The sequence below is a fragment of the Lycorma delicatula genome, chromosome 3 (assembly GCF_047948215.1).
Source record: "Lycorma delicatula isolate Av1 chromosome 3, ASM4794821v1, whole genome shotgun sequence".
Classification (NCBI taxonomy): Eukaryota; Metazoa; Arthropoda; class Insecta; order Hemiptera; family Fulgoridae; genus Lycorma; species Lycorma delicatula.
The window spans coordinates 223302842-223329661 of record NC_134457.1 but is presented as its reverse complement, the minus strand read 5'-3'; the positions used below and the strand labels follow the sequence as shown (position 1 = coordinate 223329661).

At 29.8% G+C, this 26820-nt stretch overlaps 1 protein-coding gene across 1 annotated transcript in view; it reads right to left on the bottom strand.

Moving 5' to 3' along the window:
- The window catches only part of LOC142321318 (cathepsin B-like cysteine proteinase), a 51665-nt gene that overhangs the window by 10751 nt on the left and 14094 nt on the right, over window positions 1-26820 (bottom strand). Inside the window, exons 3-6 of the mRNA XM_075359310.1 lie at window positions 20215-20415; window positions 13195-13348; window positions 12056-12172; window positions 9680-9907 (exon numbers count right to left, since the gene is read on the bottom strand). Of these exons, the coding sequence (XP_075215425.1) occupies window positions 9680-9907; window positions 12056-12172; window positions 13195-13348; window positions 20215-20415 (700 nt within the window). The remainder of the gene's footprint in view (window positions 1-9679; window positions 9908-12055; window positions 12173-13194; window positions 13349-20214; window positions 20416-26820) is intronic.

The window sequence follows — 26820 nt, the reverse complement described above, 5'->3', positions numbered from 1 at the left end:
TTAATATAAATATTTTTAGTGCCCTATGCAAAGACTGTACAGCCTGTTCTTCTTCCAGGAGGCAACCGTAAATGGTAATTGTTTATCTGGAAGTGCTTCAAAATTTTCTAATTCCTCAGTAAGACGGCAGGGCACCACCTTTCTACCACCTAGAAGTCCAAGATGTTCTTGATATTCGATTCCAGGTCGATGGATTGGCTTTTTAAATTTTTTCTTGTGGGTTTTCATTAAAGATCGGGTTTATATATATGACTTTTGCCCACTGATCTTGTTGAACTAAGACTCTGAATTAATGTCACAGAGATAACGCCCAAGTTGCTGGCTACAGTCTGGAACGAAATCGACTTCAGCTGGGATGTATGTCACATTACAAATGGAAGCCATGTCAAACACAAGTGAATGTTGGTTGACAAACTTGATGTGTTTTTCTATGAAATGAGGCCTCAACCAAATTTTTAAGTTATTTAAATAAATTTTTATATGTTTTTAAATCTGTGAAATCCTTTTTAAATTACCCCATACATCAAATAGCTACTGAGTGAAGTAGTTTACCAGAAAACACAATTTCTTGTGCAACAATAATGAAGTAACTGGGTTAAACATTTCTACTTATTTCAACTAGATACAGATAAGGAATTTTTAGTGTCAGATTACACTGAGGAACAAAATAACTAAATTATTTTTAAAATAAGTAAATATTTTTTACACAAGAAACAAAATATGTGATCCTAATAGAATGTTTCATCCTTTGTTCAATAATGTAATTATTATCTCCATCTCCACATTTTTTTATATGGCTGTGAAATTTAAAAGAAATGTAAGAATTTACATGCATGCATGCAAATGTTAAATACATGCATGAATGTAACTTACCGAAAATGTGGTGAATACAAGAATGTACATTGTGTGTGCACAATTTGTGATTTCATTCTTTTTTTGTGATTTACAGTTACTGTGTCAACTGCATTGTGAATAAATATACCATGGAAGTGTATAAAAGATCCATATAATCTCTATTATCATCGAAGTTTGACTCCATTAATTAAAAAATTATATGAATTGGATTTTACCTGTTAAAACTGAGGATCAAGATATACTGGGCTACAGGCAACCAGCATATGAGTTTTTGTCATACTTGTAGTATGGGTGAACTACAAGACCAATAGTCTGACTATTGTTTCTGCAATACATAGATAAAAGGTATAAGTGGTAATTCCAAACATAAAATGTAGTACCCAAATTTACCATCTATTATAAGGCTGTGCCTCATAGTAAGTTACCTGTTCATCATCCTCCAATACACCTAATTTTAGAAGATGAAGCAGAATGTGTGGTAGCCGCTGAAGTTTGACATGAAGAGCAAGATGATCTTCATGTCTTTTTGATGCAAACCTTTGATGCAGACTCCTCTTCCCTTGAACCTCATCTGATAACTCAAGGTGAATTAAACAACCTTGTTCAGGATTTGAACTTGTCAAAGAAAAAAGCCTAGCTTTTGGGATCTAGGCTGAAAGGTTGAAATATTCTCCTTTCTGCCACTAAAAGGTGTTTCTTTTGTAATCAGGAGGAAGAGTTTCAAGATTTATATTTTGATGAAAGAAGTTTAATGTATTGTAACAATGTTTGTGCTGTCATAGGTGTACTTTATCATGAACATAACTCTACAGAATGGAAACTGTTGATTCTTTGAAAATAGGTTGAAGACTGTCCTTTTGCACAATAGCAAAAAATCTCCTTTCTCCCATAAGGTAACTAACTAAAAGTTTCATACAATAATAATAAAATCTTGTTAGAAAAAGTTCAGTACTGTTGAACAATATGATGTGATTTAAAAGTTACAGCGTTATTAATGAGTTTGCAGCTCAGCTGCATTAAATTTTACTGCTTTTAGTGCAAATGAGGCAGCAGAAAAAAGACAAATTATACTATCAGAAAGGAATGGCAAATCGTAAAGCACCTTTGTCTGTACAGAAAAATGTTGTACATTTCCCACTAGGTAACTTTGAAATTATTCTTTTTCCTCCATTCAATATAAAATTAGGGCATGTCAAAGTTCTAAAACTCTTAAGTCGATGATAAAAATTATGCTGAATTTTATTATCTGAATGAAAACTTCCTTGTATTAGTGATGTTAAAATCAAGCAGTCTTTTGTTAGTCCCCAAATAACAACTTTGATTAGAAATAGACAACTGTTAGCGTAAGTTGAAAGTCAATGTTGAGGTCATTAAAAGTTTGTACAAATATCTTTAAAAAATCATAAATCCTTCAACTATCATATAATGTGTGTATTGTAATTACAGTTATACAAACAAATGGCGAGTAATATGTTTCTAAAAATTCATTTCTTGGATTTACAATTGAATTTCTTTCTGGACATCTTCGCGTAGACAGTGATGAGCACAGGGAAATCCTCCACCAAATCTCAGTCACAGAAAATAGGTACCAGCTAAAGTCAAGTGCAAGAATGCTTGCAGATTATTATTGGATGCTAAAGAGGGATGGATGTTACAGATACAAAAAAAAGGAAAATAACTACCACATTTTAGTTAAGTTAAATAAAGCCCTGCATGCATGTAAATTCTTAATTTCTTTTAAATGATATCTACATATCATAAAAGAAATTATGGGTGATGGAGTAAATACTAGTATGATAATTGCATGACTCAGAATATTGCTGTATGATTATATACAGATTCTAGTAAATGAATCATCATGCATATACATCTATTCCCTTATGTTACGTTTGTACCTTACCCTCTGTTAGAAATCATATAAATATTTTTTTTATGTAATAACGCCTTCCTTAAGAAAATGTAAAAATTCCACAAAAGGAATACTTTGAAAATGTTATGAACTAAAAACATGGGTGATGAAAAAATTCTGTTTGCATTTTTGAATTTAGTATAAATCGATTGGCTTTTCCAATACAATGGTAGCCCTATTTTCTAGCTGCGGTCGTGAATTACCAAGAACTAAAAGGAGACAGTCATCGGCAAAAGCCTAGGCCGTGACCACTTCTGGGAATGTCAACCCCAGAAATTCATCAAACACCAGGTTCCACAGCAGGGGACCAAGAACGGAACTCTGCAGGCTTCCCCTGGTGACGGATTTTTCCACACCTAGGTGCAAAATTTACATTAAGACCACAATAAAACTTTCATGTGCCAAAAAATGTGTACATTAGTGTTTTATACAATAAAAAGACATATTTTACTTTAAAATATTACCTTTATTAATTTCTTGGGTTGACTATTCAACTATACAAACTTATAAATTAAATTCACAATGTTTCACTTATAATTCTCTAAGCTTCCTCAGAAGACAATACACATTCATACACACTCATATAAAATTTTCTCACATACTAAGAAATTAACTGGTCTACCCATGCTAGATAACAATATTTTATCCCCATCGTTTTGTAATAGATCCTGCTACTCATACCTGACTCATCTTATCTTTGGATAATTATATCTTTATATAACCTGATGGCTGTTTCCTGTGTATTGAAACCTTTACAATGCACATATTTTTCTCAAACATAACAAACATTAACATTATTTATATAAACACTGTCAACAATAGAACAGATATAGGCAGATTAAGCAACATATATGTTAATTTTATTTAAAAAATCATATTTATATTGTAAATTTAGTTTTGAGGAAAATAAGAGAATTTTGTATGATGTGTGTATGAATGTGTATTGTTATCTGAGGAAGCTTAGAGAATTCTAAGTGAAACATTGTGAATTTAATTTATAAGTTTATATAGTTGATTGGTTAACCCATGAAATTAATAAAGGTAATATTTTTACGTAAAATATGTCTTTTTATTATATTTAATTCTATCCAATTAGAAGGAAAATAAACTTCATTTATATACATATATACAAATTCAAATACATACGAATCAAGTTAATCCACCTCAGTACAGATATAAGACAAATCTTACCTTATTTGTATATTTGTCATTTTTCACGAAAGTACTTTTGCAGAATCCCACATCATCAGTCCTGTGATATTTATAAAATTACATATTTACCATTAAAAGATTAAATCTGTGATCATATACAAGAGTATATGAAGTCATGTAATAACATATATTAAAACCAAACAATTAAACATGTATGTGATCAGCCAAATACTGCAGTATTAAACTATTTAAATAAATTTTCTTATTCCTCCGTGGCACAAGTGGTAGCGACTCGGCCTTGGCCTTTCACCCAGAGGTCCTGGATTCAAATCCATGTCAGGCATGGCATTTTTCAAATACACTACAAAACACTCATCTCATCCCCTGCGTTAAGAATTGCTTGACTGCGGACCCGGAGGTTAAAAAAAAAGAAAAACAGGAAGTCAATATCTTATGAAATATCTATGAAAGTGTTGTTATCTATTGCAGCTTTTATGAATGTGTCTCCTTCAAAATCTGTCTGTAAGTTGAATCTTTGTTTATATATATATATATATATATATAAATAAATAATATTTTTCCAAAATATCTAGGTATTTATTTATGTTTCCTTTTTTAATTTCTAGTATTTCTACATTATTATTAACATTAGTAATGCCGTGTTTATTGTTTATAATGTGATCCACAACGAGAAGCCCAATTTTTTATTTTATATTTTTATAGTGTCTAAAATGTTCATAAAATCTGGCTTTAAATGATCTAATGGTTTTACATGTATAAATATCATCACAATCATTACACTGTATCTTATAAACCCCACATAAATTATATAAATCAGTTTTTTTTATTGTTTTTTAAATATTTTATTATATTATTATTGGTTTTGTATGCAGGTTTAAATCCTTGTCATAAACTTTGATTATATTTTCAACAATACTGTTAGTGTATGAATATTTTAAGTAAATGTCAATCTTCTGTGCACTATGTACTGCTTTTAATGTTATTGTAGTATTAATTTTTTATATATGTTGTTTGTATATATTATCAATTAACAAAGTACTATATCCATTTTGAAGTGCAATTTGTTTTATGATATTTATTTCTGTATTTAATTTTTCTTTATTTTGAGTATAATGGATAGCTCTATTAATCATATCTATGTATATGTTAATTTTATGAGACCAAGGATGATTTGATTTTTTATGAATTGTTACTTTATTGGCTATATTTTCCTGCATACCGAAGTTACCATTTGACTATTTTTGTTAATATAAACGCTAACATATAGAAAATTTGTTGTTCAGTTTATATCTATTTCGTAAGTAAATTTTAAATCGTTATGAGTTAACTTATTTAAAATTATGAGGTGTTCATTGCTTATAACTGGATCATAAATGACAAAAACATTATCAACAGAACGAGTTCATAATAAAACTTAATGTCATAGAATATTTTATTCTCAAAATCTTGTAAGTATATCCGTGACATAATGGCAGACAAAGGAAATCCCATAGGCAAGGTATTTATATGTGTATAACATTTGTTAAATTCAAAGTAATTTTGTTGGCATATACTCCTTATAACAGTGATGATGTTGTCAATAAATTTAGGATCTTCATGATTATTTATTGTTTTTATTGTACAAATTGTTTTATCAATAGGGATGCTACAATACACATTACTTATATTATAACTTACAATCTTAGTGTGTTTGCCAACTGTTAAGATTTTATATTTATTTAAAAATTCATATCCATTTTTTATGTTATAAATATAATGTAAATTCATTTATATCCTACGGATTTTATCTATTATTTTGGAAATAGTATAAGATGGAGCACATGTAAAATCAATCAAAGGTTGCATTGGGATATCGGGGTTATGTTTTTTTGGGAGTCCTGTTATTTTGGAGCAGCTGGTTCAAAAGGGTATAATCTAAGTATGATATCTTAAATCAGCATTATAATTAAAAACAGTTCGATGTTTTACTATTAAACTTTTTGTTATTTTAAAAAATTTATTACTAGGGTCTTTTATTTCTTTAAACTTATTTTTGATTATATGTATATATTGTTTCATTAAAAAATTATATATTTCAGCATACATAATAACAGGTGTATCAGTTTTATCAGATTTCAATATATACAATTATTTTCATTTAATTTATTCTTTAAGTTATGAATTGTTTTTCTATTAAAAAGTAGTTTGTAATTAAAATTTGTACATTTAATTCTACAGATATTGCTACTAATAATATTACCTAACTGTTCTTTATCAGAAGGATTTATTTTATTAATATTTATTTCAGTATAAACTGTATTGTTTTTGATAGTATTATTATTATTCTTGTTGTTATCAAATAGGTTAAACTTAAAAGCATTAGCAACAACAGATTGCTCATTATCACTAAAGTTAACATTTGTCAAATATAAAACTCATTCATTATTAGTATTAGTATAATTTTTTGATTTTTCTTGTCTATCAATTAGATTTTAAGCACCATTTTTATTTATAACAATATTTTTTTGAATTACTGTGCAGATTTATTTTTTTATTATTATGATTGTTGTTATTATTTCTTATCTTAATCAAATTACCTATTTTTATGCCTTGAAATTTGTTTAGCTTATGTTTATGATTTTCAACATTAATTTTAATCAGATTAAGTACATAATCAAAGATTACCTGTCCTAATATTTATACAATTCCTTTTGCAATAATCTTGTTTAATTTCCTAATTTCATGTTTTATCCTAAATATTTCTGCAAATACCTTTGTTTTGAATATATTTTTATTAAATTGAGAGTTCTTTATCCTAACATATTTGGGAATTATGTTTAATCTAATACATGTTTTATTAAAACTTATTAAATGTATTACATTATAAAGTGCAATATGTAATTTGTAGAATTTAAAAGATAATTTTGCTTGGTCAGCATTCATAATTAATTTTACAAAATAATTATGATTATATATATATAAAGACAAAAGTAAACCTAGCTTTCCACCAGCAGTACAGAATCTAACAATGTTTCCAACCTTATCTTATTGTTTCTTCAATTTTTACATTAAAAGCAATTTCAAGGGTTTCCCTCATCGTCAGTTCATCAAAAATTACACAAAATTAAAACGTTAAAAATTATCGCACATTGTAAAATACGTACTCAAAATTAAAATAAAATAAAATATTGCCTGTGGCCAGCCACACATACAGTACTGTAGATGTGGCTAGAAGATCCAAAACTCAGTCAGTGAATGACTCCTTAATTAACCACACCTCTCTCTCCTCATTCACTTCTTTTCACAGATGTTTCATTTTTTCTTTGGCTCTCTGAAGATTGTTTTTCCCCATTAAATATATATTTTCCTAACCTGTTCTCTTACATCCAATAATTCTTTGTCAATTCATTAAATTCTTCATGGTTTTTAATTATTGAACTGGCTTTGACTACTTTTAATATATCTCTACCGTTGATGTATTTTTTTTTTTTTTTTTAAATTGAATTCCAGCATGTTCAGTACAAATTCTAAATGTAAATTAAATTTCAGTATTGAATATGGTCATAGATATGCAACCAGATTTAACTATTAGAAAATGAAAATTTCAAAATGAAATCATTTTATGGTTTAACTTAGAATTTTGAATGTTTTGCTACAGTAATTTTACCCCAACATTGATTAAAAAAATAAATCTGTTTTAAATTGTTTTATTTTTATAAATTTTGTTTTTTAGTCTTTTTGCAAAAAACGTTTGACACTATTAATATCATTATAATTATTTTATTCTAATAAAAGAATTATCTTATAGTCATTTTGCTTGTTTAAGAATTATTTAAATTCAGTTTAATTTCAATTTCATTGGTTTAGATAAAGATATTTTGTTTTTTACAAATTATTTTCACATTTGATTTTATTAACTTTTACAATTTTTACTTAAGTTTCAAGATAATTCTTTGTCCTTCTAGTTATGAGAAGTACAGAAATACCATTCACTTTAATCAGGGTTTCCTCATACATACAGGAAACCCTAATTTAAGTGAGTGGTATTTTTGTAGTTCTCACATCATATATATATATATATATATCATAGAGAGAGTGAGGGCGGTGGATAGGGGTTAGTGACAGGGCGGGTATGAGAGGGTTTGAGGGGGAATGATGAGGGGTGATAGAGAGAAAGTGAGAGAGGCCTATGTAAAAAACTTTTGTGGTCAAAAATATCCAAAACTACCAGATCAATTTCACTGAAATTTATGTATGCTGTAGTAGTGTATCTGAAGTTGGGCATGTGAACATTTGATGAAAATTGGTGGTCATTCTGAGTTATGCTAAATTTAAGGTTGAAAAAAAAAATTGAGGTTATGTAGATTATGTAGTGGTGTATTTTCCCTATATGCTTATGCTGACTCATAGTGGTATGCAAATTGAAACTTTCTGCTTGTGTGTAGGGTCTACTGGTTAATCAAACATATGTACAATGTTGTACTCCGAAAATCTGTGCATTTCTCTAACTATAAAATAGTGAGTATGTAGGAAACGAAAAGTTGGTGTTCTTGTAAAAAAGTGCACAAGTTTTTTTATGATAAATAAATTCAATTTTTTTATTTAACCTTATTTAATATGTTTATATATTCATTTTTATAACAGTTCTTTAAAATAAAAAAATATCATATCATAACATGTTTATATTAAATAAACCGTAGTTTAACTAATTTTATTAAACTGTACTTTAATATTATGTTTTCTACAGCTCCAATTTTTTTACAAGTCCAATTATTTTTATTATAACACTAATAACAAAATGTAATTAATTTAGTTACATTCTTAATTTTTGATATACTGTTTATTTCCACTAACATGAAAAGTAGTCAAACATTACAGGCTGTTTTCTCCGAAAGTATAAATGATGGTTAACACCTTATTACAAATCTAGATCTAGAATAGCTATACCTGTACGCCAAACCAAATTTCTAAAATAATAATCTGTATTATTATTTCAATCTCTATTGATTTATTTCTTCCAGTTTTAACCTCTTTTCAATTAAAATTTCGTTCCTAATTACTGTCATTAAAACTGTTTTCCAATAAGTGGTGTTTTTAAAAAGTTTTTTTCATCTTAAAAACTTTTACCTGATTTTTATTAAATGTATTTTAAGAGTAAATTTAACCAAATTATTTATTCTGGTGATTTTGAATGTCTTGCAATTACGTCAGCTTATCTTATGTACAAAAAATTTCTGCCAGATTAATTCAAATGTAAACCATATTTATTGAAGTGTTTTTTTGTTATTAACACTAATGTTAATTATACTGAATTGTTTTTGGACTGAAGAATATAATTCACCACAGATGGTTTCCAGTTTGGGTTAAAATTAGTTTTACGAGAAATAAATTTACAAAAAGTTAATTTTTGTCTTTAATGCTGAATAGAGTTACTCTCAAAATTATTATCCTTTGATGATTTTATGTTATAGAAATTGTACTCTAATTAAATAATATAAATCAAGAATTTATTGATAAAAAAAAGAAATGCTAAATGACTTATTTATCTTGGGTTTTATTAAAATGCATAAGTGAATGAAAACTTAGTATAAATTATAATAAAAACCAAACTTGAAATTATTCTCAGCAAACTATGCACATATTAATATGTATAAAAGCATATTAACATATAAAAGCATGTAGTATATATTACAGCATCACATATTAATATGTATAAAAAAAATATTGTATTTCATCCACTGTCATGTATTAGCGATTAGTTACAGGATGCTTCACCTGTTACATTACAACTTGGAATCCCTGCAACAATTCCTGTTTCAAAGCCTAATGTGTCATTTCCTCTAATTATTTTAAACAAACCATTGTCACCCCAATCATAGTTCCAAGAATTTTGTACTAGCCAATAAGGTAAATTTTTCTCTATACCCCATCCAATTACTTTAACTGCATGCCCTCCAATTGGTAAAAGACCTGGAGTAGGTTGATAAACACCTGGATTAAAAAACAGAAAGATATATAATTAAAATAATATTTATAATCAATGAAAAATTAATATAGAAGGTGTTATCAATAAATAGCAATAAATGAGGAGAAAATAATTTAACTCACTGATGATTGTTTTAACTTTACGAAAGTCATTTTTACTTTCTCAAAAAAAAAAATCTAAAAAAATTGGTATGGTATCTTTTGTATTTTTCAAACAATATTAACTTTTTTTTTAATTTATTATCACCACTTTGGGATTATTTTCATAAAAATTAATTTTACCCTAATGCTGCTCCTTGAGTAAGGGAGGCCATAAAATTGAAAAATAGGCCATTTTTAAAGAACACAAAGCAATGGTTTCACCGTTGAGCTTTCATTTAGTCATCTATAAGTATACAATCAATTTTTTGTATTTATTTATTTAAATATATATCATAAAATTAAAAATAAATGTTTTTTTTAATAAAAATACAAAACAAAATGATAATTTTGTTTACTTTATTCAATAGAAAGTTACTATTTTATCATAGAGATAGAAGTAGAGCTTAAAATGAGTGAATTGAATAGCCAGAAAGTTCAATGAAATCTGAAGTGCATAACTTGATCGACACAATTGTGCAATTTATTATTGGATTTTTAATTCTGGCATTGGAAATTTTCTGAATTAAGTTACTTATTGTTCAAAAAACAATTTGATATTAAATAAATTACAAATTGTTCTTTGCATCTGATTTTGTTTTTCCCCTATATTTTTCTAAAAAAGATTTTTTTTATATTTCAAAAATTATACTGAGTATATGCAGTAATTTTTATTTCTTTATCCAAAATTTAAACTACATGTATTACAGATACATTTTTATAAAATTAACATGAGTGATTTAGATAACATTTGCCACAATGTCTCAAGCAGATGTTAACATTGAAAACATTTATTTACATACATGTTATTTTTCTAATAACACACACACACACACACAAACAAACAAACATGCACACCAACAAGCACCATTAAAAAATGTATAAATTGTGTTTGTTTAATTACGGATGCTAAAGAAACAAGAATTTAAAAATCAGTTATAAAGCTAGAGTAATCAGTAATTTTTAAAGAACAGATGTTAGAAATATCTAAATTAGAAATGAATGTTTTATATTGAGTATTTATACCGTTTTAATTTTATTTTTATGTAAGGTTTTACCATCAGTTTGCAGTATCTCTATTACATTCTACATAATCATTTAATTGCTTCTGCAATCCTTTCTTTTTAATCTCTCTCTTTTTCTGTTTAGTCTCCAGATCCACTGTTAAGGTATTACTTCAGAGGATGATATGTATGAATGTGAATGAAGTTTAGTCTTGTACAGTCACAAGTTGAACACTCCTGAGATGTGTAGTTAATTGAAATCCAACCACCAAAGAACACCGGTAATCCATCATCTAGTATTCAAATCTGTATAAAGGTAATTAACTGCCTTTTCTAGGATTTGAACCTTAGAATTCCTCTTTTTAATATGTGAACAAATATTTCCTATTTTGTTTACATACAATCTTCCACTTTTCTTTGATCCTACAGGAATGCATCTACAAATACTTTCGATAGCCTCCCTTTATCCATCTTAATGAGATGACTATACACTTCAGTATCTATACCAACGATTAAAGAATTTTCCTCATTAATTAAATAATATTTTTTTTAATTGCTGACCCTATCCTGGCAACCAAAAATAAGGATATTAAAACTGAATACTAACAGTTAGTTTTGTTAAATTTTAACTTCTGAGTCTGTTTAATCAAACTCCACTCTTTGTAACCCTAAGTTACATAATTCATTGCAAGTGAATTAAAAATCACTGTCTTTCTACAGTTTATTTTATTCATTGTTGTGATGATAACATCACCACTGACAGTGATGACTGTCACGAATGATCTGCATTTGACTTCACCAAATATTTTAATAATTTAAATTAAACACTAGATTGAAATGAATACTAACTCCATACCATTATAAACTGAAGGAACCATTTTTCCCTTAAATGTTTTAACTGGATATAAATTATTTTTTTTAAATTTAATATCATGTATATACAAACCATGTTTAGATTTTATCTTTATTAAATTTACAATATATGACTTACGAATTTATTTATTCAACAAACCTGATTTGTAAGCCAAAAAATCAGGTAAAACATTAAATCCACTTTCTACAGGTCCATGTTTTAAAATTTCCTTTTGAATATCTGTAACTTCTCTTGATATCTTATAAGTTGATTCGACTGAAATTTATTAAAATTATTTCTGTATTGAATCTTTATTTGCTTATTTATAAACATGTAGACACTACAATAGTCAAAATGAAATTTTAAAATTAACATCATTTACAACAACTTCACTTTTATTAATTACATAAAAATGTCTACTGCAATACTGTGTTATAACAGTATTAAATAATATTGTTATAAAAAGTTATACCTTATAAAAATTATATATCATTTTTCATTTTAGTACACTGGCCAATTTTTAACCTCTCAAATATCCTTAACGAATTCCAAACAGTCATCGAATGAATAAAATTCATTTTTGTAACAAGTTTACGCTAAAAAGTATGTAAATGATGCAATTTATAATAAACTTTTTGTAGTTTGCATTTTAAAACCTATTAGATCTTAATTTCTAATGATTAGTAGGAACGTTAATACTTCTAAACCAAGCAATATGGTATAATTACATTTTACTGATGGCACAAAATCAGTCTACCAATTATGTCATTCAAATGCAACAGTTCATTAGTAGATCTAGTTTTAACAAAAGAAGTATATTGATCACAAAACTAACAAGATGAGCTAATTATTAATACTGAAATTTAAAACATTACTAAATTGAAATAAAAATGTATTTAACTGCTATTGGATAATATTTATCATTTTAAAGATTATCATTGTAGTATTCTATCGACTTCACTTAATTATGTTCATTCATTTTGTAAATAAAAATATATAGATGATTTTCTTAATTTTAATTATTGCGAATACTACTTACAACTCATTAAATATTACTTATGCCAAATCAAACAACTTATATGGCAATAAAAAGCAAACTTACTCAATTTAGTAAATACAGCTTAAATCACTTATAAAGTAGAAATTGAGAGAAGCCAAAGTTTGCTGTTCTAGTGGATCAGTATATAAAAATTATACTGTTGTGTTTGTATCCATAATGATTGCAAAAGTATGATTACATCCTCGGACAAAATAATATCTTCAATTACAGAATTAAAATTATATTAATATTTTATTACCTTTATAGTGATCTGTATGGTAAGGCTTTACATAATAATTATTTGTACATGTAGTTACACAAGGCGGTGTAACTATTAATTCCAATGGAGGACATACTGGTCTAGGCCCTTGTACATGGTGTTCGCATGGTTCTATTGGATATGGTTGGCAACCCTGTAATAGTAGTTTAGGATAATAAATAAACTACCTTAGGTTTTAAACTATACTAATTTAATGATTCACCAAATAACTTAATTTTACGTTCAATAGCTAGATACACACGGAACAATAATTTGGGGAAGATAAATCGCACCTATTCATTGAAAAAGATAACCATCCAGATAAAACTTTTACTTCGTTAATAAGAAGGATAATTCTTTATAAACACTACATCTAGTAAATTTATCTCTACATATATAAGACATAAACAATTGAAACGATAAACCGGGTAGATAAATCATTCCAAATTATAGGTATAGATAAATCTGAGAAAATTGTTCATAACATATAGATGGAAAGAAAAATATGTTCACACAATATATCTTTTTAATTTATCGGTCAAAGGTTTAGTAAAAACAATTTACGTTTCTTTTCTAAAAACATTTAACCAATTTATCTGCAAAATTGATTTTGGAAATCGCAAAAGATCTGAGAGCTTTGTCACTCAGTGTTAGTCAGTTATGTGTTGTACTTGAGTGGGTCAATCACGTTGGACGTTTTATTATTGTAAATATGGGTTTCAGGTGTTTCTCACTGGTCTTTGCTCTAATTAATGCAATACTATTGTCTTTGGCTAAATCCAATTCAGCCGACATTTCTAAATTGTCATCATTATTGAATCCAGGCTCATGAAAAACTTTAACAGTTTGTTCTACCCTTTTCTTGCCTCCAGAGTGGGCTGGGATTAACATAGTTGATTGTAAACATTAATTAAACAGTTTTTGAAATTCTTTGCGAAAGCTTTTACGGATTCTGAAATTTTTGTTATATAAAAACTGTCATTTTTCATATGAGTTAATTTTCAAATTTCTATCTTTTCAATTTAGACTGGTTGATATTTTCCTTAGACACAGATAACTTAGACTATATTTCTATAAAAACACTTGCGAATTCTTTCAATGTCATTTTACTGATAAGATTTATAATTACTCATAAATTAATACGTAAAAACAAAACTGAGATAAAATAACAATATAAAAAATAAAATAAAAATACAAGTAACTTTTAACTGCACTATAAAAATGAATTATGAAGTGGTATAAAATAAATAGTACTGTATAAAAAAAATAATTATGCAGACATGACTAACAACCAACAACAGCTGTAACTAATGTGGCCTCAAGGATTTATCTGTGTATGTGTGTCAACAAGGAATTACCAGTTGATATCTCAATGAAAATCGTTCATCTTTTTCGCTCAAGAATAATAACCAATCAATTTTTTTAACTGTGACAAATTGTTTAGATCGCTTGATAAATCTTTATATCTTTAACCACGCACCAATATTTGTTTTCAAAGATTTATCTCATTTTGTTGTGTATAGAACACTAACAAACAGCTTTTTTTATGTTCACTGATAAGTAGTTAAATCTGCAGATAATTCTTTTTTTATAGTATGGTTTTGGCAACTTTTATCTGTCAGCACTTATTATTTTTTTTTTTTATATTCTAGTGTAGATATTAAAAAATTTCATGAATAATGAGCATAAAAGGGAAAAGTGTAGTAAAGGTTTAAAAGTAATTAAAAGAACTACACGTATTTGTCAGTATCAATCAAATATTAATATCAAAAAGTCAACAATCATATCTAAAACTAATTAAATTTAGAGCATAAAACACATATAATAGCAAATTTGATTTAGCTTTTTCTGGATTCAACTTTAAAACTGTAACGTTTTAGTAAATTATATTATGAATATACAATCAGGTGCTGTGGTTATCTATAAAGTATCTCATTAATTGATACAAGAGAAGAGTCATTAAAATTTTGCCACAGTTCAATAAAAATCACAAATAAATTTATTTAAAAAAAAATCATAACATGTATATCAAACAAATATTAATGTAGTTGCTACATTGCACAAATAAAAGGTACGGTAATGGTTTTAATGTTTAATACAGTTAATTTCTCAAACAAGGTACCACTGATATGTTAAATAAGTTAACAATTAGTATAATCCACCTTACCAGCATGCTGATACGTTCTCTAAATCTTTCGGCTTTCTTGGAAACCATCATCAGGAATTAAAATTAACGCATTAAAGTAAAAGTTTAAAAATCATAGTTAAAATTTAAAAACAGTTATGACTGTTCCAGTCCTACAGTATACTAGTAGACACTCATGACTGTTTTTAAATTCTAACTATGATTTTTAAACTTTAATGCAATTATTTTAACTCCTGATGATGGTTTCGAAGTATGCCAAAAGACCTAGAGAACATATCAATGTGCTGGTAAGGTGGATTATATTAACTGTTAATTTATTTATTGCACATAGTATCCTGGATAAATTGGATTGGAGTCCTATTTATTAAATGAGCTTAAAGATTATGACATGGAGGAAGTAATAGAATATAAGCAGTGGATTCATACAGACAGAGACATACTAGAGATGCAACAGGTGACTATGGTAAATTTTATTGAAGAACTTTCCTTAAAGGGTTTTTGCCTGACTAGCCACCACTTTGTTTCAAAATATCAAAGTTTATATTTAAAACAGCTGAAGGAAAATTTAAATGATATTCATGCATTATCGTGATCGATTTTGCTGAGAACTATTAGTTTGTTGTGCAAGATGCTGTAGAGGGATTCCATTGGGAAAACGGCCAAGCTACACTTTATTGTAATCCATTCATAGTTTATTACAATAAAAGCAAGCTTCAGAATCTTAGCATTGGCATAGTCAGTGATTGTCTGTTTCATGATATCATCGCTGTTCATATATTTTTGATTGAATTTATCAAACACTTGAAAGTCAGTGACTGAAATAAAGCATATTTATTACTTCAGTGATGGTTCAGCTATTCAATACAAGAATTTTATCAATTTGTGCCACCAATCCCGTAGGGGAAAGACATCCACCTTGTGATGTTACCGGTCGCCACAACAACCCCTCCGTTCAGAGCCCTGAGGGGCTTTACCGGACCTCGTCTTTAGACCCTCTAACTGATTACATCTCACAGGCATCAGCCAGGTCTCGGTCGGGATGCAACCGGTGTAAATGCCTCGGCAGACATTTGCATCAGTAAAATACATATCAAATTTCGCCTTCAAGACCTCAAATGGACATCTTCAAATCCAACCTAACATGATTCGCTCAAACCTGACCGAAACCGAAGAAGCGCGAACCCCGCGCCTAGTCCAGATTTAACAACACTGTTAGTGACTGTGAATGCCTCAAAAAACGAACTTGTTTAAAGTTAAATCAGCGCTACACTCATACCAATCAAAATTATGTCTTACGCAACATAAAAATTCAGACCTACACCCAAATAAGTCGACCAATTTTAGGTCAACCTAACAAGGGGAACCCTCATTCCGGTCCGCGCAGGAGCCGGGAACAAACCCCGCACCAATACCCGGTCACATCATGGTGTCTCGCGTGGCATTACTAAGTCGCGATCACGACCGCCACCGGCGGAGGGAAGCCACGCCCCCGGTCGCACGGGATACCATACCTCGGCGGCGCGACCACTCCCACCAGCGGGAGCTCCAAATCGAATCACAAACAATACCAATATAACCGTGCCACGATGCCAATGCGCCTACCTCCAAGCAATCCAATGTCTAAGCCGGAACCCTAGCCACCCGGAATCCTACCACGACCGAGTACCTCGATTAAACTCCCTCTGTAGACCTACACATCGCAAGGGCGCGAAGAAAACCAGCCACTATAGACCACTCATTGCGGATCACGCAGTTAATACGGAGATCCAGAAAGGAATGTATTCTCTCAAGTTCCCTAACAGCTCGTGAAAGTTCGACCTCGTATCGGGGACAGACGTAGAGGAGTGGTCCACTGTATCATCAGTCCCACAATCCGGGCATTGACTTGAATCCATCAAACGAAACATAGCCAAACTCGTCCGAAAGGCACCATGCGCGGAGAGACTGTGCGATATACCTATTGGGGGATATCCATCCAATCGCACCAAAATCAGACATTGTAGGAAATATACCATGCGTGTAGCGACCTGTGGGGGATTCGTTCCACCTAACCTGCCAAGACTCAAGGCCCCGGCCTTCAATTTCCTGCTTTCGTTCTGACGTCAATAGGTTATTTACCTTGCAAATGTAGCGTTCCTTACGCTCATTACCCAAGATATCTATTGGTTTGACTCCAGCTATAACACAGACTGCCTCCCGCGAAACTGTTCTATAATCGCCTACAACAGCCAGCAAGTGGAGGAATCGCTGCGCCCGCAGCAAAATGTCCGCGCAATACCTAAAAGCCTTGTGGTGAGCCCAGACAGGCGCAGCATACAGCATAATAGCTTCGCTAACACCTTTGTAAAGGATACGCATGGTACGGAAATTTAATCCCCAATCGGGATGAATGACTCTACGCATCAGCGGCCTTTTTTGCTTCATACTGAAGACGTTCCTTGAACCGAAGATTCTCATCAAGGATAACATCCAGGTATTTTTGAGCCGTAACGTACCGAAAGGGGAGACCAGCCATCCGAACCCGGATTCGTCAGGAAGCAGCCAATCGGGCCTTAAGCAACATCATTGTGGTTTTCTCTGGACTGAAAATCATCACATGTTGGAGACTCCACAATCGGGGTGTCTCACAAGCATGAACAGCTCGGAATTCTACCTCATTACGTGAATCCCCTTCAGTCAGTAGCAGCGTGTCGTCAGCATAAGCGACGACACGACAACCACATGGCAACCTTAAACGCAACATGGAATCAGCGACCTGTAGAAAACCAGATAATGATACCAAGAGACTTTTGAATAATGACTAGAGAATTTCGTAAAGCCAGTTAGCAAAGCTAAAATCAAACAGAGTCTCAAATTATACTTCAATATTTGAAGCTGATGTTTATGAAAATTATAAACCTACTCAAGCTCCTGGGTTCGAATCCCGATCAGGAATGGCATTTTTTCATACGCTACGTTTCCATATCCCACGCACAGGCTTCAAGCTTATTGTGGTGATGTCATCAAAAAACAAAATAAAAGAAAAATGTTTCTAACTACTTTAGATATGGGTAAGTTGAAAACTTTAAATATGGTAGATACTAGGTAGGTAAAAAATCGGGATAAAAACGTTTTACCAAATTTGATGATGAATATCTCCTGACATAAGCCTCCAGTTGCTTTGAAACTTTACGACATTACACACAATTATGCCCTTTTTCAGGTTACACAGTCTTTTTCTGATTAGAATATTAGATAAGGACATAAAAGCTCAAACTCTGACTTACAAAATGTCACAACAACTTTTTAGCTGAATTTCAGCTGCTGTATCTCAAGACCAGGTGCTAAAAGAAACTTGTGAATAACATATTTGAATTTAGCATAAACCGAAAGTAATTTAGTTAACCGAAAGTATTAAAGCGCAAACCTGTAGCTTTATTATTGCCTTCAAAATTGCAAGTCAAAGTTAGAATTGTTTGCATGTATGCGCGAACTCTTTTTTCAAGAGCTCACAGAAAATCAGCAATAGCAGATATAGAGCTACAATTTGGTAAAATGCTTTTTAGACCACAGCAAATGACCATACAAAATTTGATGAAGTTTGGAGATGGTTGACTGGGGACCCCCTTGACATGGAATGACCCATGAAGCAGTTCCCTTGTACCAGGTCCACTTCCATTTTCTTCTATTTTCAAAATAACATCTATCATCATCAAAGCTTTATTGTAGATACATTTTACAATGACTACTCTTCTTGTATTTGCCTGTTAATAATGTGTGTTTAATGTTAATATTCATTGTTCTTTCTTCACCATGGTAACCCTGAACAGGATCTCCAGGCAAATTCAAATCTAATGAATTTTATTGACTACTAGGCACACTGACCTTGAGAACATTTCTTGCAACTGAAATGTTCTCTCAAGAACCAGTGAAATGAAAGTCTACTACATCAAAGCCCATGAATAACAGAGTTATGTGCAAATACAAATCTGGGTTCATTCTGGTTTTCAGATGACATTGTTCAGGACCATTATGGAGAGCTTTTGGTTATAGTTTATAATATTGGACCACTGTTGATCAAATTGATGAGGAAAACAAAATGATTTGTTTAACTTGTGGTATGTGTGTTGTTGTGAATTGAATGTAGAGTAAATGATTAACATAATTATAGTAAGAGCCTCTAAATAAAATGAAATTTCACAATCAGGTTGGACCTCAAAGATTGATAATCACCATACTTTTAAAAGTTATGGTTCTTGAATGTCTTGATAGAACATGCTCTATTACCATGCCAAATGTATACTATTTCAGAGTATGTCACCTGCCATAAGTTACCTGTGCCTTCATTACTGTATTTGATACTCTTTAGATGTGGTTAGATATTAATGACATTAATTAGTCACCCACTTCTAATGGGCTCAATTACCAGCTTATTTTAAAGTTTGACATGATCCTTTTTGGTTTTGCTAGTAATATTTACCTGATTTTTCAGGTTCTGATGTAAACACATAAATAAAATAAAATAAGGATCAGAGTAAAAATATAATTTTTTAAACACACACTTTCTACTGACTATCAAAAGCCCCATATTTTATTTACTAGAAAATAACAGTCTAAGTACTTTGATAAATGTAACTAAAAGTAATATTAACATTATTGGTAAGTTAACATTAACTTTAATGATATCAAAAATCAAGAGTTGCCTGAATACATTATTAGTAAGATGAGAATGGGTATTTTTTCCTATCTTCTGTGATGATTAAATTTAACAAATGCTTTTACAGCAGAAAAAAATCTATGTTTTTCTATTAGTGAAGATCAAAATTCAATGATGAACATAGGGTGAAATACAATAATATTAACAACAAACAACAATAATAAAAGAAATAAATTACTTGTCTGGAATTGTAATCACCACCAGTTACAATACCATGAGTTTTTAAATAATTCCAAGCATTATCACTGTAACCACCTTGACATCCATCACCGCAAGAAGTACAACAAGAAAGCAATTCATGAGCAGACAGATGTCCATTGAATTTACCTTTTGTTGCAATACATAATCTATCAGTAAAGGCAGATGCTGCAGCTACAGCCTGCAAACAATAAATTTGCATTTTAAATCTTCAATATAATAAACTAGAATGACAGTACTAAATTAAAAAAAAAATATTGATTATAGTCTGTGTAACACAAAATACCATTTAGTCATGTACTATTAGTCAAACATCTACCCTAGTAAATAAAATTTGATTCAGGATTCTCTTATAGTTCACACATCAGATAAAACTAACAGATGAAAATATTGTTTGGAATGGGCAACCAATTCATTTTAAGTCTCCCACTTCCTTAGCTAGCTAAACAGACATTGCGTAATCTGAAATAATTCTGCTGGCAGATTTTGAGCAATGACTCCTGTGAGGTTTAAACCATTCACAAATCTCTCCACATTTCTTTCTATTTAGTCATTTAAAATTAATAAAATATGACTCAGTTGTTATGTCCAGGATTTTTAAAAAGCCATAACTGGTCCCAAAAAAATTATAATTTTTAAAAGTTGATTTTGAATTAAGTGAAATTGAGACAGTTACGACACAATTTCCGGCCAAAGTTAGAAATTTTGTCAGAGATTTTTTTTGTTTAATTTTACATACTAATGTGTGTATCAACCTTTATTTTTTATATGTACAACTCAATGTACAAAGCAGTTTTAAAGTGACATTTTGTTTATTAAAAAAATAAGTGATGATGGAAATCCCGGTCTTCAAAAGGATCTACTGTTGAAAAATTATGAATATAAATGAATGAATTAAAAAAGGTAAGCACATCTTCCTTATAGTTTATTCTAAAGTTGGATTTATTGATCTAAGATATGTTTATACAGATATAAGATTATTGTTATTATTGAAATGGATAATAGCAGCTGACTGTGTTTGTAACTAAATACTAGTTTAACTTTTTTAATATCACTATCTCACTACCTTATTTCATTTATTCACTATCTTATTTTTTAAGTGCTATACTTTATTAGTTCAATAGTAATCTTTTACACAAATCAGAAAATACATAAATGCACATCAAATATGAAAACTAAAAAAAAAAAAACTAATTAATAAAAAATTAGAAAAAAATTGTAAGTATATTCTATCTATACCTTTCATTCAAGTTTAATTTCCATTTTTATCAGTTTGAATTCTGAGTGATAAATTTTCTATAGCAATTCCAAACATGCATATATGAATAAGAGCCTACATAAAATGTTAATGAGCTTATTATTTAAAGCTTATTAATTAAGGTGGAATATCTTGATGATCACCTGATGAGGATAAGGATAGAAGATAAGAGATAATAATTCAAGTATATATGCTAATATCAAAACATACTGAAGAAGAAGATGAGTATTATAGAAAGCTGGAAAATATACTAGAGAAAGAAAGGAAAAAGGTATGTGTATTGATGATGGGAGACTGGAATGCTGTGGTTGGTGAAGGACCAGAAGGCAAGATAATAGGAAAATATGTTTTAGGTAATACAAACAAAAGAGGAGAGAGTTCTGCATACAAAATTATATGGTAGTGGGAAAAACATGTTGAAAATCATAAAAGAAGGAGATGTACATGGGTATCGAGACTGGATTGAGAGAAGTATCAAATTGATTACATGCTCATACAACAAAGGTATAAGAACTATATAAAAATACAACAGCTTACCCAGGTGCAGATATAAACTCTGATCACAACTTAGTAGTAGCAGAAATCATATTGAAGCTCAAGAAAATAAAGGTTGGTCAGAAATGAAGTGCCTATTATTTGGAAAAACTAAGAAACAAAGAGATAGTCAAAGAGATGCAAAATAATATACTAGAAAAAAACAAGAATGGGAGGGGAGCCAAATAGTGTGAATGATCATTGGTTAAATATTAAAAACAGTATAAAAGAAGCAGCTGAGGAAACAATAGGAACTAATAACAGAGAAAGAATAAGGAAGGAGTGGGTTGCAATAAAATATATGATGAGGGAAGATGGCCTAAAGACTTTCTGGATACAATAATGGTGCCATTACCAAAGAAATTTAATGCTAGAAAGTGTGAAGAATTGTGGACTATTAGTCTAATATTACATGCAGCAAAAGTTTTACTAAGAATTCTGAACAGGAAGTTGTACAATAAATTGGATGAAAATATAGCAGAAGATCAATGTGAGCTGGAGCTAGGGATGCCATAGGACTCCTTCGAATTATTGGTGAAAGATATAGAAAATATAGGTGATATATAGAAAAGAGAAGAAGAGTATATGTTGTGTCTGTAGACCTTGAGAAAACCTTTGATAGAATAAGATGGGATAAATTAATGATAATTTTGAAAAGAAAGGAATTGATTGAAAATATAGAAGACTTATGAAAGAACTATATATGAACCAGAAAATAAAAGTAAGAGACAATGCAAAAGATAGTAACAGGAAGGCTGTGTGACAAGGATGCTGCATGTCACCTACACCATTCAATATTTATTTAGAAGAAATCATTACCAATGGTTTGAAGAGCAATAGAGGGGTGGCAATAGGTGGTACAAGAATAGAATTTATATGATTTGGTGATGACATGGTGGTGCTGGCTGAAATCTAACAAAGTTAAATGAAATACTTAATGATTTAAATAAGGCTTGTGAAAATCTAGGAATGAGAATTAATAAAAAGAAAACAAAATGTATGGTATTAGGTGGCAAAGATAATAATATTAATGTAGGAAAGGGACTGAAGAAATAGAGAGAAGGTGGTGAAATTTACATACTTGGGTAGCCTCATAACAAAAGATCTTAATAGTACCATAGAAATCAAAAGAAAAATAGCAATGGGCAAGGAGGCATTTAGTAGGAAAAGGAATTTGCTCTAAGGAGAATTAAATTTAGATTTGAGGAAGAGATTGGCAAGTTGTTTTATTTGAAGTGTTATGCTTCATGGTGCAGAAACATGGACTTTAACAAAGAAAGACAAACGACAAATTGAGCGTTTTGAAATGTGGGTGCGGTGTATATGATAAACTTCTGTTGGCAGGATAGAGTAACAAATGAAGAGGTGTTGAGAAGATTAGAAGAGGAAAGGAATTTGTTAAATACCATTTTAAGCAAGAAAACAAACTGGCTAGGACACTGTATGAAAAGAAAATGCTTACTAATAGATGCAGTTGTAGGATTCGTAAATGGAAAGAGCGGAAGGAGAATTAGAAGATTTCAGTTGATAGATGGGGTTGTGAAAAAAGGAGAATATACGAAAACAAAAACACTTGCACAGGACAGGAACAAGTGGAGAGCAGCCATGGCAAGCCCCATTGGTAATGTGTTCTGCTGCGATGGTAGAACACAATGAATGAATGAAATTATTTTAAAGATTTCCTTAAAATATAATTTTTCTTTTGTCGCCTTTTAAGATTAATCTCAGAACAAATATTCCTTTTCCTGTACATTCTGATAAAAACCCTTTTATCTTCAGAATTTAAGTAAAGAATTGGTTCCGCAAAATAATTCACAATTTAAATTTGCATGAACACAAACAGTTCTACTCACAGCTTGCTGAATAATAATAATAATAATAACATTCACAGTTTCAAAAAAACCAAAATTTTAATAGGAAACCATCTTTTGAAGTAGAATTATTCTAGTTAATTTGGAACAATTATGTTTTATAAATAATATATCAGATGGCAAACCATTTTACGTTTTTATTACCACAGTAATTAACAATAACATGTACATGACAGTAATAAGAACAAACATGTCATTGACACAATAAACATTTTCATTTTCTGATAGTGTTAAATTCGAATGCTGGATATATATTATCCTAAAATAAAACTATGAACTAAGGACTAATGACATGGACTAAGGAAATGATGTAGCTACATTTCTTAAGTGTAAAAATCCATGACAAGCTGTAATAGAAAATAATCCATAAAAATGGAGAAAAAATTGGTTTGATTTTAGAATGAAAGACGGTTTCAAAATTCCATCATATTGAAAAGTATCATATTAAATTCATTCAAGGCCTTCAGTAATCAACAAAACAAACCAGTTTGGTCAAAATTTAAAGATTGCATGAACAGTGAAGTATTACCAACATTACAATTAAAGTGCTTATGTTACACTGAATGCTGTAGAGAGTAAAAAGAACAACTCATTGAATTATTACAGCAACTAACTGCTTTTAATAAATGGTTGGTGGAAAACACTGGCAAAAGATTTGATCAGGTATTACTGTTGATGGGTAATAAAAATAAAATTTTTGACTAATCCATCCAGTTTAGTAGTGTAAATATTCTATTAATGACCCTTCCAGATGGAAGAATTTATCAGTAAAAGATGACACTCATTCTGTTAGAAGATAAAATTACAAAAATACCAGTATGTGAAAATAGATTAATAAAGTTAACACATTAAACTACTTGGCCCCTGACCATCAGGTGAAGAAAATGTACCCTCCTAAAACAAAACTTAAGCTATAAATGATAATGTTGAAAAAAGATCAAGAAAGAGGAAAAATAGTTTCAAAAACTAGAAACTTGTTGTAGAAAAAAGAAATTTCTTTGTGAAAAATCATATAAATTTGAAATTGGGACAAAAGTTATAACAGAAAAAAACATTAAATCACCTCGCCCTGCTACATGCAGAAAGAAATGTAATAAAAATATAATTGAAACTCAGAGATGTTGGATTATTAATGACTTTTGGAAAGGTGATCAATCATTGGAAGAGAGATGCCAAATTACTCTCATTTGGTAAAAACAAGGGATATTTCATGGCTCAATAATGAACTCATTTGAGACCAGAAAAAAGTAATGTCAAGTAAAGACAAACAAAATATAAGCACGTACAACTATGCTTGTATGTTGTACAATTATGCATGTACAACAAATAAGTTTGTTTGAATCACAGTAAAATATACAGTTCAATAAATAATTCTGAAATTAATTGAATAGTTCAGACAGAGTACAACCTATACCAAAAAACAATACAAGTTTGAACATATTATAAATTAAATATCTTCTTTTCTATGATACTGGAACCACTCACTACTCTCATGAAAGATGTAAAATGAAAGCTTTATGTTCAGACCTAAGTATATCAAAGATGTTTTAGCCTAACTTGATTTGGTGTAAAGAATTAAAAATTGACCAAAGTATCACGAGGAAAAAATAGCTTTATAGAAAAATATTCAATAATTATGAGTTTTCATCATCTAAGTAATAATACTACTTGTTCGCAATTAAAATGAAGTATGACACAGATGAAACTAAAAAAAATAAAAATAAAATACGACATGACTGAACACCACAATGAAGCAAATGTGTGTTATAGACTAAGCAGATGTTAAACAACTGTCCAAAGTGAACTGTGGAACACATCATTGTGATATTTGTGTAAAAGTCCTCAATGATAAATTTAACAGTTAAAAGAGTCATGTTATTTGAGAAAACTATGAATATTTAATGACACTACTTATTAACAAACAACTGATAAAATGTACTGCACAACTTGTTCTAAGAACGTTGCTGCTAGAGGATGACTGGAATAGCATCCTGTCTCATAATGTGGATGTTATTTCTTCTTTCTGAATCTGTTAACTTCTTGTAATTTGGACAGAGAACTGTAGTGAAAAAAATTTATTAAAGTTACAATGATATACATGCGGGTTGCGTTACATACAGCATGTTAATAACAATTTAAAATTAACTGATCATAAATCTCTGCTGAAAGGCCACCCTCTCACCATGATGTGGATGATTCACATGCGATTGTTCAAATAGCTGGAAAAAAGTACATGATCTCAGATTCCTCTATTTTATGACTAGAAGCACTTAATTAAAATACATAATTTAAACATTACATTCATTGTTCACTGCATGAAACTGGAAGGTTTAACATATTTGTCATTAGTGAAAAGGATTGATTTTTTCCACATATTCTCAATTTCTATGTATTAAAACATATATTGATAATGAAATAACAAAAAATTTCTGCATCATTTCTGTTTGGCTTCAATTCAATGCAAATAAACCTAGAATTTTGAGTATTTTAGTATTCATTTGAGGAAGAAAGTTTTGAAGAACTAGATTTTCAACCATATCCAAGATGAAAGATTTGCAGCCTGATCAACTTACAAAATGAAAAAAAAACATTTAGACCCATAATTCCTGTTACCAGGATTTGCTAATTCTAACAAAATGGTTTCTAACCATGGCAAAGATTAATACATAAATCTTTCACATAGAAAAAATGTCCCTTACATTCAGAAAACAAAGACCCTCATATATAAAACATTTTACCAAAACATTTTTCTTCTGTATAATTAAATAATTTGGTTCACAATATAATTGTAATTCAATTTTATAATCATAAAAAAATACTTATTTCATTGTAATAATTATTTTTTGGAGATATTTTTTTTATTGTCTTCATAAACTTTTTTTTGTTACTGTAATGAATTTTTTCCAAAGTATTATTATACTCT